At 55.1% G+C, this 19,345-nt stretch overlaps 1 protein-coding gene across 2 annotated transcripts in view; it reads right to left on the bottom strand.

Moving 5' to 3' along the window:
• Positions 1-19,332, bottom strand: part of LRRC8A (leucine rich repeat containing 8 VRAC subunit A) — a 24,353-nt gene extending 5,021 nt beyond the window's left edge. Inside the window, exons 1-3 of one of the 2 annotated variants that reach the window (XM_033122817.1) lie at positions 19,195-19,332; positions 15,840-16,010; positions 1,514-3,678 (exon numbers count right to left, since the gene is read on the bottom strand). In XM_033122817.1, coding sequence (XP_032978708.1) covers positions 1,514-3,670 — 2,157 coding nt within the window. In that variant the 5' untranslated portion in view covers positions 3,671-3,678; positions 15,840-16,010; positions 19,195-19,332. The remainder of the gene's footprint in view (positions 1-1,513; positions 3,679-15,839; positions 16,011-19,194) is intronic. The other variant, XM_033122816.1, reaches the window with a different exon arrangement.
• Between the last annotated feature and the right edge of the window lie 13 nt (positions 19,333-19,345).

Raw genomic sequence — 19,345 nt, 5'->3', positions numbered from 1 at the left:
CCAACTCCAGGGGCAATCTGGCCCATACTGTGCTCTGAGGGAGCCACGTGGGCCCCTTACACGTATTCAACAAGGGTTGGGGTTTCTGGTACTCTCCAAACATGGCTTCTGCCCAGGAGCCCAGTTTTCCTGATCAATGGGAGGGTCCCAGGCTCTGGGGGCAGATTCTCCAGAGGGAAGCAACCTGGGATCTGACCTTCTCCCTCATTCACTCTCCCACGTATGCACCGTTTTAATTTGGGGGATTTGCCACCATCTCTGGTATATGGAGGACACAGGTTGGTTTGCAGTCAGAGAGGCAGGGAGCGAGGCGTCTAAGTGGTCCGAGGTCTGGCGTGCCCAGACTCTCCAATCTGAGTCACACTGGAAAAGGCGTGTCCTTTCCCGGGCAGGGGATTTCGGGGGCTGCCTGCCTCCGTGTCTGGGGCTGCTGGAGGACTGTGCCCTGCATAGGCTGACATAGAGCAAGTGCTCTCTAACCGCCAGGGCTGCTCCATGCCACTGCCTGCAATGGAGGCGCAGAGGTGGTGGCTCAGTCAGGGCCCTCCCATTGGTCTCCCAGCCCTTGGCCACGGACTGCCAGACTTCCATCACCATCCACCTCACTATGAGTCTCTGCCCTGAAAGTAGGGACGGGAAGATCTGTTCTTTCCAAGATCTGTTCTGGCCTTTCCCTGCAGGTCGCCAGGAGGAGTGGACAGGGGGAGGTCCCCCCAGAGGCTGTGACTTTGTTTCCATTGCAAAGGCCAGACCACAAAGCCACAGGAGCACCTGCCCTCCATCCCATCCGCCTGCCTCTGTGGAGCTGTCCTTGCTTCTCAGGCCAGGCGAGGGCCTAGTGCCCAGGTGCCACTGCACAGGGACTGCCAACGGTCTCAAGGGTGTCTCCAGGGCGTGGCCTCCCACACTGCCGCCCGCAACGGTTTGCACTACTTCCTCTCCAGAGAGGCAACTGAAAATTCAGCCCCAGCTAAGCCCAGCTCTGCCCTCCGCCACCCCCAATGCAGAGGGGAGGGGTGAGAGTGGTGCTAGGAGCCGTGGAGACGGTTTGGCTTCACCTCGGGGGGCCGTAGCCACCACACCGTGTCTGTCCCTGGTGGGCCCACATTGGTCCTTCAGCTCCAAATGTGGTCGTGGACAAGCTGAGGAAACCACCACCAGCTCCAGGCTAAGTCCTGCCTCCCATAACCCAGCCCCAAGAGCGTGAGAGGACCCCCGGCCTTGGAGCTCCTGGCCCTGCACATCCCTGCCTGCGAGGAACCTGCAGCAGGGCACCTCGGGGATGGGCCCACTGCACCACACCATTCCTCCTGGCAGGAGAGCTCGGCAGCAGTGCGCGGCCGAGGTGGGCTCCCAACTGCACGGATCCGGATCCAGCCGGTCTGGAGTGGGGCCCGGGGACCCTCTTTTCAACAAGCTCCTTCCGGGTGCTGGGAACCACACGTGAGGTCCTGAGACACTGGGCCTCCAGAGCAACCCCCCCCTGCGGGCCACCCACGGCCAGGCCACTCACCCGGTTGGCCGTGACGGCCAGGTTCTGGAGGTTCTGCAGGAGGCCAATGTCGGCGGGGAGGAAGGTCAGGTTGTTGTGGCTGAGGTCCAGGTAACGCAGCTTGCGGCAGTAGAAGAGCTGCGGGGGAATCTTCTCAATCTTGTTGCGGTTCAGGTAGAGGCGCTCCAGGTTGGTGAGGTTGCCCACCTGGATGGGGATGTAGGCAATGTGGTTGTACCACAGCTTAAGGCAGGTGAGGCGGTGCAGGTGCTGGAAGCTGATAATCTCCTCGATGGTCTTGAGGTTGTTGTCCTTCAGGTCGATCTCCTGCAGGTTGTGGAGGCTGAAGATGGAGTGGGGGATGCGCTCCAGGTCGCAGCGGATCAGCTCCAGTTCGGTCAGGTTCACCATCTTCTTCAGGCTGTTGAGGACGATGAGCTTGGTGCCCTCGTTGTTGATGGACAGCTTCTGCAGGTGCACGCCCACGTCCGTGACCACCTGCGGCAGCTTGCTCAGGTTGCTCTTGAGCCGCAGCACCTTGAGGCGCTTGAGCTCGCGCAGCCCGTCGATGACGATGTAGCGGTTGTTGTCGGCGCTCAGGTTGCCCGTGAGGTGCAGCTCCTCCAGCGTCTTCAGGCTGTAGATCCACAGCGGGATCTCCTTGATGTCCGTGAACTTGATGTGCAGCGCCCGCAGGTTCTCGCGCAGGAAGGCCAGGGCGGGCGCCTCGATCTTGGCCGCCGTGTGGTACAGCCACAGCTCCTGCAGGCCCGTGAGCTGGGCAATGCTGGGCGGGATGGTCACATCCGGGATCAGCTCCAGCTTCAGCACCTCCAGCTCGGTCAGGTCGAACACGGTGTCGGGGATCCCGCTGAGCATGAACAGGTGCAGCTCCAGCTTGTCCTGCGCGTTCCGGGTGAGCCGCTGCCGCAGCTTGTCCAGCGTCCACTCGTTGTTGAGGTTCAGCTGCCGCAGCTTGTTCTCGCTCACCTCCGACAGGAAGACGGCGAAGCGCTTGGAGTAGAGCGGGTCGTACTGGTCGATGAGGTGCAGCATGAAGGCGAAGTCGTTCTTGACGTCGGGGATGTCGCTGTAGCTGCTCTCCTCGCGGATGGACTCGAACGAGTACTTCTTGAGGGAGCGTCGCAGCATCCACCAGAGCGTGTACATGCAGATGAGGCCGTAGAAGATGACCAGGCTGATGTAGAAGGACGCCAGGATCTTGAAGAGCGTGGCCAGGGGGTGGGCGCAGCGGTAGGTGCGGTAGCCCGTCAGGCTCTCGATGTCCACGGTGCAGTCCACGTCGAACTTGATGTTGTGCACGTAGTAGACGGTGTAGCAGATGATGAGCATGAACTTGATCACTTTGATGATGGTCTGCCGCATGTACAGGCGGTACACGATGTCCCCTTCCTCCACGTGGGTGCGGAACTTCTTCACCTTCTCGAACAGCGCCTTGGCCTGCTCGCCCTCCTTCTTGTCCAGCACGCCCGTCTCCGAGCGGTCCACGATGCCCTGCTCGATCCGAGACTTGGTCCGCTGCAGCATGGGCACGGTGGCCTCCACGTCCTCGCTGACCGTCGACGACTTCTTGTCCATGGAGCCGTTCATCTTGCTGAAGGCCGGCTTGGGGTCGCTCTCCTCCACCACCGTCTCCGACAGGGCCCGCGTGGTCCAAGGCGAGTCGAAGCACTTCAGCAGGATAGACACAAAGTGCTCCAGCTTGGAGCTGGTGCGCGGGAACTTGAACCAGAAGTTGCTGCAGGCCAGGAAGATGAGCGTATGCAGAAGCACCAGGTAGGGGAAGTACTTGGCAAACCAGTGCAGACGGTTCTCGTAGCACACGGCGTCCACGTAGTTGTACTGGTGCCGATCCAGGTCGTATTTGATGCCCGTGGGGCCCGTGTCAGGGGTCGGCAGGATCGTGGCGTTGGGGTACGGGGGCTCTGGGCCTGGGGCCACCCAGCCCCGGAACGAGTCGTTGCAGGAGTCCTTGGTGACCCACTTGCAAGGTAGGCAGATCATCTTGTCCTGGGTGACCTGCAGCGTGCCCCCAAAGACCGCGATCATCAGCATGACGATGGAGATGTAGTCGGTGAACACGTCCCACCACGGCTTCAGGATCCGGTACGCCGGCTGCGTGTCCGCAAAGTAGCGGAGCTCCGTCACCGGAATCATGGCTCAACCTGAAAGGGACCCACAGGAGGGGTTACTGCAGGGTAGCCTGGCTTTCTGGGACCAAGGGGTCAGGGGAAGGAGACAATGGACTTATTGTTCAAAGTTCTACCTCAAGTCTAGTGGGGGAGACCCAGCCTTGACACTCATGGGCCAACCTGTGGATCGGCCTTTCTCTAGAGACAACCGGGTGGCTGAGACACCGCCGTGGGAGAAGGAAGGCAGCCTCCCGATTTAACAGACAGGAAGACTGAGCACTGAGGTCAGGGCCCACGCTAACAGACCACTAATGCAGCCTCCCACAGCCTCCCCTGAATTGTAGGAAGAGCTTTCGGGAATTCCCGTCTAGATCCATCCTCTTCATGTTCAGACTGACCAGAAGGGCTTGTTGAAAACACCCAGTTCACTCGGAGCCAGCTGCCATGAAGCTGCTCCAGTGACCTGAAGAGATTTCTGCAACGTGAGAAAAGTCAAATGCAGAAGAAGGGTCTTAATATAAACTCACTTTTATAAAACAAATAGGGATGTCTAACAACTCCTACATGTGTGCATGTAGTTATGTCCATACAGGATTCCGCGAACACTGGGGGAAACCGAGGACATAGCAAGTGTGCCAACAGGCTCCTGGGGGAGGCGACTGAGAGAGAGAGCAAGAAAAAAAGGTTGTTCTCTCGAAGCCGGATCACATGATCACACATATGTATTTATGGAAAATTATCTCAGGCTGTGTGCGTCCGTGTGTGTGCAAAAGGAAATTCAGGTTCTCCCGCCAGAGTCCAGTTCAGTAGGTCTTGGGTAGAGCCGGGGAACCTGATTTTTTAATATGTGACTTCGATGACACTAATGATTGACCAACGTTGGGGAACCCTGGTAAGAAACTACATTCAGGAAATCCAGCCATTGACATACAGGAGGTGAGCAACAAAATAAATGTGCGGAAGGAATCCCGTCCTTGGTCAACCTGCCAAGGTACATTGCTCTTACAACGAACGGTCTGTAAGACACAACGAGATGAAAAAGGTACTAGATGCTCACAGGAGAATGCCAGGAAAATATAAAAAGCATAAGGACAAAATTGAAATCCTCCGAAAAAACACCACCCAGGGTTACCCACTGTTGGCTTTTCAATGAGTAATAACCTTCCAGTCCTTTCTGTGTCTATTTTTTAAAAATAAAATTGTGGTTTTACTTTATGCCCTATTTTCTAATCTAGATTTTAAACCAAGGTGTAAATACCTGTGTTTTGATAAATGGGTCTGTTTCTCTTGGGGAGCAACGAGGGTGCCCAAGGGTATGGAACTGGGGCACCTTATTTTGATTCCTGATAATACAAATAATGACAATGGTAACGAACCCTTCCTTACACAGGGCCTCCCGGCAAACTTCCTGTCACGTCCTTCTAGGGCGCTCTGGGATGGGTGCGGAGGACAGGAGGAAAGCAAACCAGGACCCTGTGAGGAAATCGGGCCACTTAGATGGATGCGTGCCACACACCGTGCTAGTCCTTCCCACGGGGTCCCCCTCATGGAATCCTTTCCATGTCCAGAAGAAAGGCCTATCTTTGGCCCCACTCCACTGATAGGGGAACTAAGGCTCAGAGAGGTGAAGTCACCTGCCCCGTGTCACGCTGCTGAGGGCAGAGCAAAGACCAAGCCCGGGCCTATCCCTCCACCTCCTCGCTTGGGTCCTTGCACTGTGTGTGCTTGCTCTCTACCGACCCAGAGGCCCCACACGCCAGCGGTACCAAGACACTGAGCTGAGGAGTGCAGCTACCCCATGCCCCGGGGTTCCCAGAACTCAGGTCACCGCAGGGCCAGCAGACATCAGCAGTGCCCTGGGCTGGTGGCTCCAGCCCAGGGGTCAGCCCTCCAGGTGAGGACAGGACGACAGGAAGGCCCGGGTCCTCTAATGACCAGCTGGCTCCTACACACCCACACTCCTGGGAAAGTGGCAGTCCAGGGGAGGGCCCGCTGACTCATGCAGCCAGCCTCCAGCTGAGACACCCGGACTTCGAGACACCAGCTCGCCCTCCCGTCTCTCCTGTCCTGGCTCCCCGAGTCCACATCCAGGGGCGCACCCAACAACTGAGGACAGGAAAGGAAGGGCCAAGAGGAGAGGGCCTGGGGCCTGCCACAGCCTGCCCTGGAGAGTCCAGAATGAGTATTTCACAGCAGGATGCCAGGTGTGGGGGGTGGAGGCAGCTCAAGATCAGGCAGGATGTGGTTGCATCCTCCCTGTTTCGGAGGGCGGGGTGGGTGTGTCGGGAGCCTGGAGGACAGCAGTCTCACAGTGAGGGGTACGTCTGGGCCCCTGCTGTCTGGAGCTCTGCACACCGTGCCCTCCAGACTCCTGGTTCTGAGGCGGGCACTGTTCACAGCTCTCTTTCCGGGTGAGGGAGCTTGAGACTCAGAGAGGAAGAAAACAGTAAAATCTTTCTGTCCCAACATGCCTGGCTCTCAGCCCCACCAGACCCCCCAACACCTGGTCTCCAAGCACATCCTGAACTCTGCTCAGCCCTTGGCTTGGTCCGGTGGGGGCAATAAAAGTGACCAAGGTGTGTCCCCCACTTCAGGGGTCTCTCGGACCAGTGTGAGCAAGTGGGGAAGGTTGGGAGAGACTCGACCCGGTGTGCAGGCAGGGGCAGCTGTGGCCATAGCAGGAGAGACATACGCCAAAGGCCTGCTGGGAAGAGCTTCAGGCAGGTGACCTTGGGCAGGCTCACCACAGGCTTTCGGCCGCAGCCTCTGTACAAGCACAATGCGCAGGACACCTCCCCGGGCTGCTGGGAAGAGTCCGAGGAATTTCACGCTTTTATAGCGCGCTTAGTGTAGACTGTGGCTGAGTGCAGAGTGGGGCGGGCGGTCGGTTGGTCTGGTGTCAATTCTCCTTGCCCTCCTCGTCACCTGAGACAGACCAGATGCTCCTTGGGGACAGGAGTCTTCAGTATACAGTAGGTGCTCGATAAATTCTGAGGGTCTTAAGAGACCTCAGAGCAAGATAAGCCTGGAGTGGGCACAGCGAAGGGCATGGGCCGGAGGGTGCGGCCGGGAGGCGGGGCAGCCAGGACTCCTGCCCTCTGGGCACCTTGCTTTCCCCATCCATAAATTGGGGATGGTTACAGAAGCCCTGGCAAGTTCTATCAACAAGTCATAGAAATGAGGTTCCCCAAACCGCCTAGGGGGGACCCTGGGCAGGTGGAGAGCAAGTATAGAGGTGGAGGGACACTGGGGCCATTCTGGGCACTGCCACTCAGGAGTGCAGACGTTGGGCAGGTGACTTATCCTGTCTGAACCTTAGTTCCCTCATCTGTGAAATGGGGCTAGAACAGGCTCGGGCCTGGCCCTCCAGGGCAATCCTGACTCCAGCAGACTCACGATGAATGAATGAAAGTGCACAGAAACAGAGCACGAAGAAAGGAAATCGAAGAAGGAAAACTGTCCGTAGGCTTGCAGACCCCTGGCAGAGAGAGTTAGGCAAGGCCCAGCACACAGTAGGCACACCATAGCACATCCTGGTACATTAAAGAAGGCACTAGAGTGCCACAGGGGCTTTTCAGCAGAACGGAGTAGTTCTGCACATCGTGCCGTTTTGGAAGAAAACGAGATCCAGCATAATAAATAAAGACAAACCCTTGATCAACATGCCCTGCACCGTGGGAAGCGTTCCCTCTTAGAGTGGGAACGGGAGGCAGAATGGAAGGAAACTGCAATTTTTACCAGCATGCATTATCTTTGCAGTTGAAAAACAGTACAGAATTTAAAATAAATGTAGCCTAAAAAAAGGAAAAACTTGGCCCTTGGGTGTGGGGATTTGGTGTTCTTTTGCAGCTTTAGGAAGGTAATTTCAGGAGGGAACAAGGGAGCTGGCTTAGGTCAGGCCTCTGCCCCAAGAGATGGAGAATCTGGAGAGGATCCTGAATAGAGGACAAAGATTAAGGGTTGAAATCAGGGCGGCAGAGAAAAGACCAAAAGGCAATGTGCCCTGCTGGACCTGAGCTCTGGTCCAGCTAATTGTCCTTCTTCCAGAACACATGCATCACTTTAAGCTGGAGACAGTGCCCTCCTAGAGGTCAGGGGTCAACACCCACCTTCGAGGTGGGAGACCCTGTCTGCACCTGGTAAAGCCCGGAAGCAGAGGGCAAGAGACCACAGAGGGATCGGGTGAGGAGGCTGGGAGCCCCGCAGGACAGCAGTGCTCGTCTGGTCCCTTGTGCAGAGCCTGGAATACAGAGCAGGGAGTAAAGGTCTGTTGAACTGGGCTGAGCCTGGGAAGGGGACATGGTGGGAGAAAGGACGCAACTGATTGGGAAAAACTCTAGAACCAAGATTTGGTTACAGGAATGTTCATCACAATCTTATTTATACCCCAGGAAAATTGGCAACAAGTGACGGGAGAAGTACCTATCAAATGATCAGGTGATGGAATGCTAGGAAACAATGAAAACACGTCAGAGCAAAGCACTTGAGGACTTGACATCTCCAGAGTATGTTAAATGTAAAAAGTAGGTAACAAAACTGTGATATAGTAACCGTTCCTCAGTAAGTTTTCATATATGTTCAAACAACCTTGGTAGTGAGATTAGACAGCTGTTTATAATCTTGTTCACCCCAAATTTACCTCTATTATAAGCATATGTCATTTATGTAATCAAGAAAAAAAGATTTTAGGGCGGCCGGATGTCTCAGTTGGTTAGAGCGTGAGCTCTGAACAGCAGGGTTGCTGGTTTGATTCCCACATGGGCCAGTGAGCTGCGCCCTCCACAACTAGATTGAAGAAAACAAGCTGCCTCCGCTGAGCTGCTGGTGGGGCGGCCAGATGGCTCAGTTGGTTAGAGCTGCCAGCTCTTAACAACAAGGCTGCCAGTTCAATTCCCGCATGGGATGGTGGGCTGCGCCCCCTGCTTACTGTCTTTAAGATAGAGAAGCATGTCTTATCACAAAAAGTACAAACCCTTATAGGAAATGATTGATATATTGATCACATTAAAGTTCCAATGTATGCACATCAAAGGCTATGATAAGAAACAAGTGAAAAGAGCCCACCACTTGGAGGAGATATTTGTAATGTGTAGAACTACCAAAAAGGTTTAATATCCAGAACAAATGCAGAACACCTACAAACATAAGAAAAAGACAATCTAGTAGGAAAAAAAAAAAAGGCCAAATATATGAATAGGAAGAAAAAACGCAAATGAAAATGAATGTATGAAGTAATTCTTAACCTCATGACTAATCAAGGAATGCAAATTAAAACAATCAGATGCCATTTCAGTCCCCTGCGATTGGCAAAAATATTGAATTCCCAGAGACAGGGTGAGGGTACACAGGTCCCACAACCCAGCAATTTCTCTCCCGAGTTACAGATCTTGGAGAGTTGCTTTACACATACATGTGAAGCCACCGACAGGATAACAGAAATTCAGCAACAACCTAAACGTCCATGAGGGGGAGGATAAACTGCTCTAATTATACAACGGAATGCAAAGCAATGGAAGTGAGTGAACTACGGCTACATGAGTAACGTGGCTAGACCTCAAAAACAATGTTGAGCCAAAAACCAGCTACAGCATAACACACACATCACATAACGTATATATCCAAGTGTAGTGAAGGTCTAAAAACCTGCATGGGGAGCCCGAAAATCAAGTAATAATTTCACCTAGAGGGGGAAGAAAATGGGATTGGGGAAAGAGGTTCAATTGTGCCTGAAATAATGACAGCATGAGAGAGAGAGGGAGAGAGAGACGGAGGGAGGGAAGGAGGGAGGGAGGGAGGGAGGGAGGGAATCTGAAGCAATTATTGCAAAAATTAAGTTCTGACAAAGCTGAGTCCTGGATAAAAGATGTTTGTTCTAGTTTTATACTTTTCTGTGTGCTTAAATGGAAATATTTCATACGCAATGTACCGTTTCTACCCCTCCTGCCTGGCCCTCGCTCTGGTCCGCACACACCTGCCACAATCAGCTGGAGGAGCAGCTACTGGACCGGTTGCCAGGGCAGCAGGTTTGGCTCCTTCCCACTGGCCTGCTCCTCAGGGCACGGCAGCACCTGTGTGGTCTCTGAGGCTCCTGCAGACGCAGCATCATCCCTTCCTGAACCTGCCCCCCACCCCAGATGCAGAAGTGGGTAGGGAGTAGCACACACAGGTGGGGAGAAGCGCGCCCAGGTTCCTGCTGCAGGACTGGGGAGTCAGCGAAGCACCCCAGAGGGCCCCAGCCTCCCCTTGGCGGCAGGCAGATCTCAGAGAGTGCAGAGAACAAGAGCTTTGGAGTTAGGGAGACACAGGTTCAAGTCCAGCCCTAGCATGAAATAGTTCCATGACCCTAAGCAAATTATTTAGCCCGTTTTTAGCCCCAGCCTCTGTTTTTGCAACTTTAAAATAAGAACAACGCCACCTATCTTATAGATCTGTATAGTGACCCAAAAGATGGCCACGCAATATTAAGTAATAAAAAAATGCAAAAAAAACATAGAAAAAGAGATGTTGACCAGTATATAAAACACATGATCTGCAAAAGGGCAAATGCCGTAGGATTCCACTGATCAGAGGTCCCGAGAAGAGTCAAGTTCATCGAGACAGGAAGTAGAATGGTGGTGCCGGGGGTTGAGGGAGGGAATAATGAGGAGGTAAGTGTTTAATGGGGACAGAGTTTCAGTTTGAGAAGCTGAGAAGAGTTCTGGAGATGGATGGAGCTGATTGTTGCATAACAATGTGAATGACTTAACCCATCTTCTAGGGTTTAAATTTGGTACTTTTATAAGTTGGAAAAAAAATACTTGAGAAAAACCCAAAAGGTCTTCCTCCCTGTGAGGTTTCTAAGAATTTTAAAAGACTTTACAAGAAGAACCTGCCATCTACTGTGTTGGAAAAAGAGTGGCCCACTCCTGCCTGCGCTACCCAGGGAGCAGGGCGGCGTCCTCACTGCAGGGTCGCAACACCTCAGTGGGTGAGCTCACGCACCAATGACTTCCTCTCTGAGCCTCAGTTTCCTCATGTAAAAGGGGACTATGACGATACCTATCTCAGAGGCTTATGGTGAGAATTAAACATAAGACAATGTATATTGTGTCTGGCATAGAGGAAGGCACCCTCTACTTACCACAACCCAGCTGCCAGGGCAGAAAACCCTCTGAGAATTTGGGGGAGGGGAAGACACCCAGGTGAGGGCTGAGCCGCAAGCACAAACACCTATAACACAGACCAGGCCCCCAGAACCTCCCAGAACTCCCCGAGCGTGAACTTCTGGAGCACCTCCCAGCTCAGGACCCCAGGAAAGGATGGGGGTGGATAGTCAGCGTTCTGTTCACTGAACCACCCCTCAGGTGTGAAGCCTGGTTCCTGTTGTTGATTTCCTTCTGATGCTTCTTACAGACAGAAAAGGGGTCAAGGAAATGACACACTGGCCCCTCAGTCCCGGAGGGAGACCACCCAACACACTCCAGCCCCCACTACGGCCTACAGAGATTTGGCTTCCACACCTGAGCAGTGGCAGCAGGCAAAGCAGTGGGTAAACAGGGCACAGAGAGCCTTTTGTTGAAGGCCAAACAGAGACGCTGGGAAAACTTCCCAGGAGGAGGGGACGTGGGAGGCCAGCTGCCCTCCCCCACCACTGTGGGGAAGGCGGTCCCTCCAACACTCTCCCAGAGAATGGGGCAGGGTCATTCCCAAGAGGCCCCAAGAAGACACTGGGTCACTGGCCCTGTCCCTGGAAGGCTCTGGGCCTGCGAATCTGCTCCTTGGTCAGCACCCCCAGGCCTCTTCTGGTCCCAGAGCCAGAGGGCGGAGGAGGTGACCTCGTCATCGGGTGCACACAGCCCCCACACACCCAAGCGCAGGGCACTGCCCTCTAGGCCCCCACACCCAACAGGAATGAGTCAGCGGCTGGGAGCTGGGGGTGCTGCCTAGCTTGGCACTCTCCCTGTGTAGAAGGCACACCCTCACTTCCTGGGGAAAGGAAGAGGGGAGCCAGTTCGGGCCAGCGGGGGTGGGGCACCAGTTTCAGTTCCAAACTGCTCTCACGTTGGGGCTGGGCCGCCCCTATAGGCTCACCCTCCTGCAGACTCGCAAGGGCAGGGCCTGCCTTCTGGGGTAAAGGGTGACAGGTGGGGGACTTCCCCACTGTGAGCCGGCACACAGGAGCTCAAGGCCAAGCTGGAGGTGAGGGCTTCCCGCACCCCACCAGGCTGGTGTTAGAGCTGCTGGTTACTGACACTGCACCGTTTCCTGTGCCTCAGCTCCCAATCTCCACGCAAAGCAATAAGGTGGCTCCAGTCTGTGGCCTCAGGAAAGTCACTTCACGTCCCAGGGCTCTGGTTTCCTCATCTGTAAAATGGGCTGACGAGTCTATTCCTGATTGGGTGGTGGTGAGGAATGAAGGAAGCAGTCCATAGAAACTTTTGGCCCAGTGCCTCCCATGTAGTGAGACTCTGTAATGTTAGCTGCTGTTATTACTATAGTCGGTATTACCAGTCCCTGTATGGGTATGAGGCCCAGAAAGGTTAAGTGACCTGCCCAAGGCCACAAAGCTAGATGGCGGGAAAGATCACCCCGGATCTAACTTTCCATTGTGCTAATCTGCCTCAAAGGCAAGCAGGTCCTCTGGGCCCACCCTGGCACCCAGACCCCTGGAGATGCTTCCCCTTTCCCTGAGGGGGCCTGGGAAACCAGGGTGCTGCAGGTAACCATAGGCAGGCCATACTCAAATGCCTCTGGTCTCTCGAGTACAGCTTTAAGGAAACTTTGGAAGGGAGCCCAGCTCTGGGTTTGGGCCCAGAAGCCAGGTGTCTGGTCTGGGCCTGTGGAGGCAGAGGGGCCTTAGAGACAGTCTTAATCTGCTATGAATACTAGCACTGCCTTCCTGGACAGGTTACAAAATGTGGGCGGGACCACCCAAGGGAGGCTGCAGACACATCTTCTGCTGAGATCCTAGGGGACTGGGAGTGAGGGGGCCCGGCTGCAGGGGAGATGCCAGGGGCCCAGCTCTCTGGCCTGGAGCAGGGTGCTGCCGGGGATGCTGACCCAGGACACCAGCTGGGAGTTGTGCGTAGAGGATTCCCATGCCGCGCCGCCCCGCCCCGGCCCTGGTCAGCGCATCTGCCAGCACACCGACTTCAGAGGGCGTGAGTTTGGCAGCAGTGCCTCGAGAATGTCCAGGTGGCAAGTGAGAGCCGTGGAATTTTACAGCCACTTTTACTCCGGCGGAACACTGCTCCAGGCATGAGGCTACATTGCAACCATCTATTTAATTTTGAGGTTTTTAAGCCCTCAAGAGATGTTTAAATGTAGAACTTGCTACGAGATGCACTAGAAACGCATCGGGAGAGACAGCAGGGGCTGTTTGTGGCTGGGAGTAAAAGCTACTCCAGAAACCTCAGCCCCACACATCCTTGATGAGGGAAGGTTAAATGCCTTTCCTGCAGCCCGCCCCCTGCACACACACTGGGAGGTCACTAAAATCCTTCCTGAGGGGAGCTCAGCTGGCATCTATACCAAGGGCATCAATGCTCGTGGCAGAGGGACTCCGTCACCAGACCTGGGGACCAGGGCTGAAAGAGTCACCCTGGTCCGTGTTTCCTGGTGTGGCCTGCAGACCACCAGCCTGGGGAGCTTCTCTGAGGTGCAGAGTCCTGGGCCCAGCCCCAAGGCTCTGACTGCAGGTTTGTGGTAGTGGGCCCAGGGGAAACAGCATTTTAAACAAGCTCCTGGGCGACTCTGAAGTACCCTCAAGAGCGCGAACCTAGAGAAACAGAAAAGTGGGAGGTGGGGTAAAAGCACAGGCGAACTGCCAAGGCAAACAGACCTGGGTTCGAGTCCTGCCTTTGCCACTAAGTTGTACAACTTTGGGCAAGAGCCCCCATCTCACTGAGCCTTGGTCTCCTGGCCTGTAAAATGGTGCGACTACCTCACATAGGTGACAGGGAAGGTGGCAAATGTATGTCGTGAGCTGGCACACTACCTAGCGCTCAGACCGCGGCCACTGAAGATGACCACGGGACCTGAAGGCTCTGCGGCTGGAAGGAGGGAGAAGGCGGAGAGGCCACCTCCTGGGGGTCGTGGCCAGAAGTGTCTCTGCGAGAAGGAAAGAGACTCCAGGGAAAGGGTGTGAGGGAAACACAAGGCAGAGGGGGGTTCAGGCCAGTGAACTGCGAATCCTGCCAGGTGAGGGAGACATCTCGGGCACAGACCTCACCCCCAGCTTGATCCTACCGAACCCCTCTCCCAGCTCCACAAAACCAGGTCACCAGGCCCAAATCCCTTCCTGCCAAAACCCACCCTGAGGTCGCTTGTGCCCTGAAAGAGCGTCTTCAGACCCAGGTCACAGGGTAGCGCCTCACCTTCTTCTCACCTGCCCACCCTCAAGGCTAAAACCTGAAAGGAGCATCCCCAGGGGATCAAGACCGAGGCTTCCCTCAGGAACTGCCAGGGTAAACCAAGTCAGGGCCAGACTCCGGCAAACGCAACGACTCATGTGTGTCCCCTGCCTCAGGCAGACAGGGAGCCGAAACCTGGAGACCAAACTCTCAGGCCGGCCCATGCGGTTCCCACCACGCGCCCAGCACAGAGAAGGAATTCTGACCGCAGATAAGTGGGACCTGCGGCTTCCTGCTCGCTGCTGGCCAGAGACACTGCAGCGCGGGCCTCTCTCTGCGGGACAGAGTTCCTCAAAACCAACAGGAAACTCCTACAGGGCAGGGCCCAGATCTGCTGACCTTGTCCCAATAAACAAGAGAGTCAACAAAATCACACACCAGGCATTTCCCACCTCCCTCTGCTTAAAAACTCCAGCACAGTGAGGGAGGGGAGCAGTGGGGTTCGGAGAACCAGGAGAGTGTCGGGACTTTCTGACCAGACCCAGACTCACAGACCTCCCTTCGCCTGGGAGAGCGGTCCAGGGGAAACCGTTAAATGAAGCAACAGCAAGCTGTGAACCAGCAGCTGTAACGGGACCTGATTGTGGATAAATAAGCAAATGGTAATACATGTGGAATAACATACACCTCCCCATTCACACCTCTGGAGATGCGGATCATGGGAGACTTTCACTTTCTGTATGACATTAAAACCAAAACATTATAAAAACATAATGAACATGCAACTATGTTAGCGACTACAATAATAATAATGATAATTATTATTATTATCATTATTATTATTATTTCTTTTAACATCCAGGCTGGGGAGGGCCAGGCCTTCCTTAACAAAAAGCTGGGGTGGGAAGTGGGTGCAGGAAGGCCTTGGGCACAGAGCACAGGCCCAGGATTCCAGGATCAGATTGAAGTCGCATGTCCCTGTCTTCCTTCCTGATGCGTCTCGGGAAGTTGCTTCCTTCCTCTGAGACTTAGTTTTCACATCTATAAACGGGGGATAAAGGCCACTGCCTGAGCTTCCTCAAATGATCAAAGGAGGTCACTGATAAAGGTGTGTTTCACAAATTATAAAGCAGTCTGTACATGCACCTGCTGTGACTAGGGAACACGTCTGGGACACACACTCTAAGTGCCTTCCCTATGTCAACACATTAACTCTTCAAAATACTTGAAAGGGAGGTAAGGTGCTCATATTACCCCCTTTTTATTGATGAGGAAGCTGAGGCTCAGAGAGGTACAGTGACTGGTCCACGGTCACTCATGGAGCACGCGACAGCTAGAACTCAACCCCAGGTGTGACTACAACATGTCAGTCCTCACCAGTGCACTCTCCTGCTTTGGGAAACTGTTTTCCAAAATGTAGGCCAAGGAAGCCCCATCTCCAGAGGTCCATCCCCGTGATCAAATGAGTGTGAAGAAACACGACTTGCTAGCTCCCTCTCAGAGACTCATGTTCTTTTCAATGCACTCAAGGCTCTGAGAAGTCCTGCAGCAAGAAGAAGAAGTTGTTTCCCCCTGTGACCAAAGAAACTGGTGTTCTATGGAACACACCTTGGGATATGCGGTCACGAGACAGCATTCAAAACAACCCAGACTGACAAGATCTGGGCTGCAGGAGATAAAACAGAGGCTGGCAAGGAAACTTAACATTGGCATTTGAAGAGCACCGGAACCACATACGACTCAGCTGGCCAGAGTCGGGAGAAGCAGGAAGAATTCTATCTCCTGCCACCTCTGCCCTAGGACCTGCCACCTCTGCCATGGGCCTACAGTGAGAAGAGCAAAGGACTGTAGAGACGGACATACCAGCCTTTGCTCTCCAAGCTGGGCAAGGCCCCCAAGTGGAGGCCCACGCTGGCCCAGTCCTTACCCCGTGGACGGCTCTGCTATCTGCGCGTTGGCTGTCGGTGCTGAGGCTGGCCCACGTCTCTCTGGGCAGGGTTCTGGCATTCCTTTCGCGCCATGGAAGCTGCCTCCCTAAGAGAAAGCAAGAGCTACTGTCAGCAGGGATGTGTGTGACTAGCAGAGTTACCTGCTGTGCTGCCAACATTTTCTGAGTGCCTGCTCGGTGCCAGACCTCAGCTGGGCTCTGGGGTGACAAGAGAGAATCAAACAATCTACGGGGGAGATGCCAAGTCAACAGTCACAATTGGCTCTTGAGAGCCCGGGACACTGCTGGGGGGAGCCCAAATGCTATGGGAACACAGAACAAACACCGGTGGGGTCAGGGAAGGAGTTCTGGAAAAGGTGTGGCCTGAGTTGACTGCTGAGGGAGTAGGAGATGGAGAAAGAGCATTCCAGGCAGAAGAAACAGCACATGTTTGCCTGGAGGGGACAGAACATGACATCTAGAGAATGCTGAGTGGTTCAGCCTGGCTAGAGCCAGGTCTGCAGGTGGGAAGTGGAGAGAGAAACACTATAGCGGGTGAGCAGGCCAAGACAAATCCTCAGCCCACACACAGGACTTCAAATCCAACACAAAACCTGACCGTCATTTATTAGTCAAGAAGCATTTAGTGAGCATCTCCTACATGTCAGCGCTCTGCTCAGAGCTGTTCACAAGCGTGAACAAGAAAAGTTAGCAGGGTGGGGAGAGAAGCGTGATCAGACTAGAACAGGGGTAGGGGGAAGCATTGAAATCAGCCAGGAGCAGGGCATGTGGCCCAGCCACATGGAAGGCTAAGCAGGAGTTAGCAGGAAGGTGTGGGGGGGTGGGGTGCCGGGGGGGGGGGGGGGGGGAGTGCAGGCAGACAAAGGGACAAAGGGACTTGGACGGTTCTAGGAGGGACTGTGGCGCCTTCCAACCACTTAGGCCACTGAGCACTTAACTCAGGGTTAGGCACTGTGCTGGGAGGGAAGGATCAGAAGACGGCCTCTCGCCTCCCAGGGAGACAACAACTCATCAATCCCACCCGGGGTGATGGCAACTAGGCAGAAAAGCACCTCGTCTGTCATTATCTAAGCCAGCCTCTACCCCGCCCCGCCCCCCTCGGCAGGATGGGGGTACCCACTGGGCAGTCCAGTCACTTGCCTGTGGCAGAGCCAGGACCAGAATTCGGGCCTCTGGACTCCCTGTCACTGATCCTTCTAGTTCTTCCTCTTCCAGGAAACACACAGTGACTACCCCCTACATGTTCACCCAGAGCTAATACCGCTTTCCTCTGTAATACTTCTATCATTCAGCTGTATCAATGTTTTCCTGTCTGCCTCTCCTCTGAGACTGCAGCTCAGAGGAGGCCAGGCCAGGGATTGTGTTCTCCTAGCACCATTTCTCGACCAGACCAGGTACTTACTAAAGGATGGCTGAATGAAAGAATGAATGAACGAATGAATGAATGAGTCAAAGGATGAGGAGATGGTGTGCTGGGCTCTAGCGTCCCACGTCCATCCCCCCTGACTCCTCGTGAGGTCTCAGACCATTTATCTGTACCTCAGTGTCCCCAAGCAAACACCTAGAATCAACGCCACTCTCAGGAGAAGGCGTCAGCAATCAGGCTGATTCCTTTCCTCCAACTCCTACCGGTGAGGTCCAGACCAGGCCGGCAGCCACCCAAGACCCAGCCACCTCCTCGAGTTCTGACTGACTGGGGAAACCCTCCGGAGCCCCCACTTTCTAGCAAAGCCACTCAAAGTTTGCAGAGGAAACTGCTTCCTAGTGGGTGTGCCCCAGGGATGGAGAACAAAAGTATCTGGTTGGTTTCCGGGAGGAAGTCACAAACATGTCTTGGGCCCCTGCTCTGTGTCCCACCGCCCTGGGAGAGCAGAAGGGCACTGGCCCAAACCCCAAAGAATCTCTACAACCGGGAAGACAGGGAGGTAGAGCCTATGGCATTCATGCCCCCAGGTTCTCTCCGAAAGCCAGGGCCCCAGCATGTCACCTCTCCTTGCCTCCCTGGTGAGCCAGAGGAAGAGCTGACCTTCATGAAGGCAACGCCACGGGCACTGACCAGTCCCTCGGAATAAACTCCCACTTTTCCACCCCCTTCACAGGAAGTCTCACCAAGAGCAGACCTAACCTCTCCTGCCTCCAGTCTGTCGGCCAGTATGTTTGCTCAGATGGCAGGATACAGTTTGGCCGGGGGGACAGGGACTCCTAACGGAAAAGTGGGAGAAGCGCTCAAGAGGCTTTCAGCTCCCCCAAATCCCTCCTCCACAATTTAGGCCCAAATTCCCTTTTCCTTACCAAGCTCTCTCCCTCCTCATCCTCACACCTCATCCTCAAGAGGTTTCCTGGTAGGGCGGGGGAAGAGGTAAGTAAGGGGAATGCCCGCTCCACCCTTTCAGCCAAGTCCCCACCAGGAAGAGGCTGCAGGACACCCCCCAACCATCTCTCCTTTCCAAAAAAGGCAGCAGTTGCATCAGCTGAGAACCAGGCCAATCTTGGTTCACTCCAGTCCGGACCAAGGAAAAAGCAATCAACAAAAGGAGCAGAATCATCGTGAACCCTAAGGACCCGGGCTATGCTCCTTCAGTCTGGGAGCCAACTCCGCAAGATCTCCGCTCACCGATAGCGGGACCAGCCCGGACCTAATCAGAGCTGGCCCTCAGGCCTATCTGGATGCACAAGACACGGGCCCCAGACCCCGGACCGGTCTTCCCAGGAACCCCAGCCTAGACAGACACCAAGAGCCCAGCTAGGGATCCTGCCCTCAAGTCGGGGCACTGTTCCCGCCGGATCAAGAAGAGGGAGGGGTCCAACGGGAGAGGAGGGGGTCGGGCAACCATGGAGAAGGGAGCAGGGGGACCTTTGAAAACGATAACGATCTGGCAAGAAGAGAGCCCAGAGGTGGAACCTCTACGAAGCGGGGGTGTGTGTGTGGGGAGTGCTGACGATCTGGGGGAACCCAGGGGGTGACAAGGGGACCTGGGGGAACCGAGGCGGAAACTCCCGGTATGTAGAGCGCAGGGAGGCTCGGGGTGCCTGGGAGGGGGGCTCGCGCGCCGCGGCACCAGGGAGAGGGTGCGGTCCAGAAGACCCGGGGAAGGAGGGAGCCCCGACGTAGACAGAACTGAACTGCGGCGGGAGGCCCCAAGGAGCCGGCCCCAGCAGACAGAGCCGAAGCTGCTCGGGGCGCCCGGGACCCGGCAGCTGGCAGGGGCGTGAAGGAGTGGGTTCTGAGAGGTGACAGCTCGCGCCCCTTTCTCCATCCCACCTACTCACCAGGGCCAGCCACGCCGGGCCGCCCAGCAGGCAGCCCCTCGACCCCTGCCGCTCGTCCCGCCGCCGGCCACTGCGCCCCTCCGGCGCCTCCTTTTGTTTGTCCCTCACTGCACCACTCAGCCTCCTCCGCCCCGGAAGTGACGTCACCGTC

This window comes from Rhinolophus ferrumequinum, chromosome 12, assembly GCF_004115265.2.
Source record: "Rhinolophus ferrumequinum isolate MPI-CBG mRhiFer1 chromosome 12, mRhiFer1_v1.p, whole genome shotgun sequence".
Taxonomy (NCBI): Eukaryota; Metazoa; Chordata; class Mammalia; order Chiroptera; family Rhinolophidae; genus Rhinolophus; species Rhinolophus ferrumequinum.
Note: the sequence above shows the minus strand (reverse complement) of the source record. Positions and strands in the feature narration are given on the sequence as shown.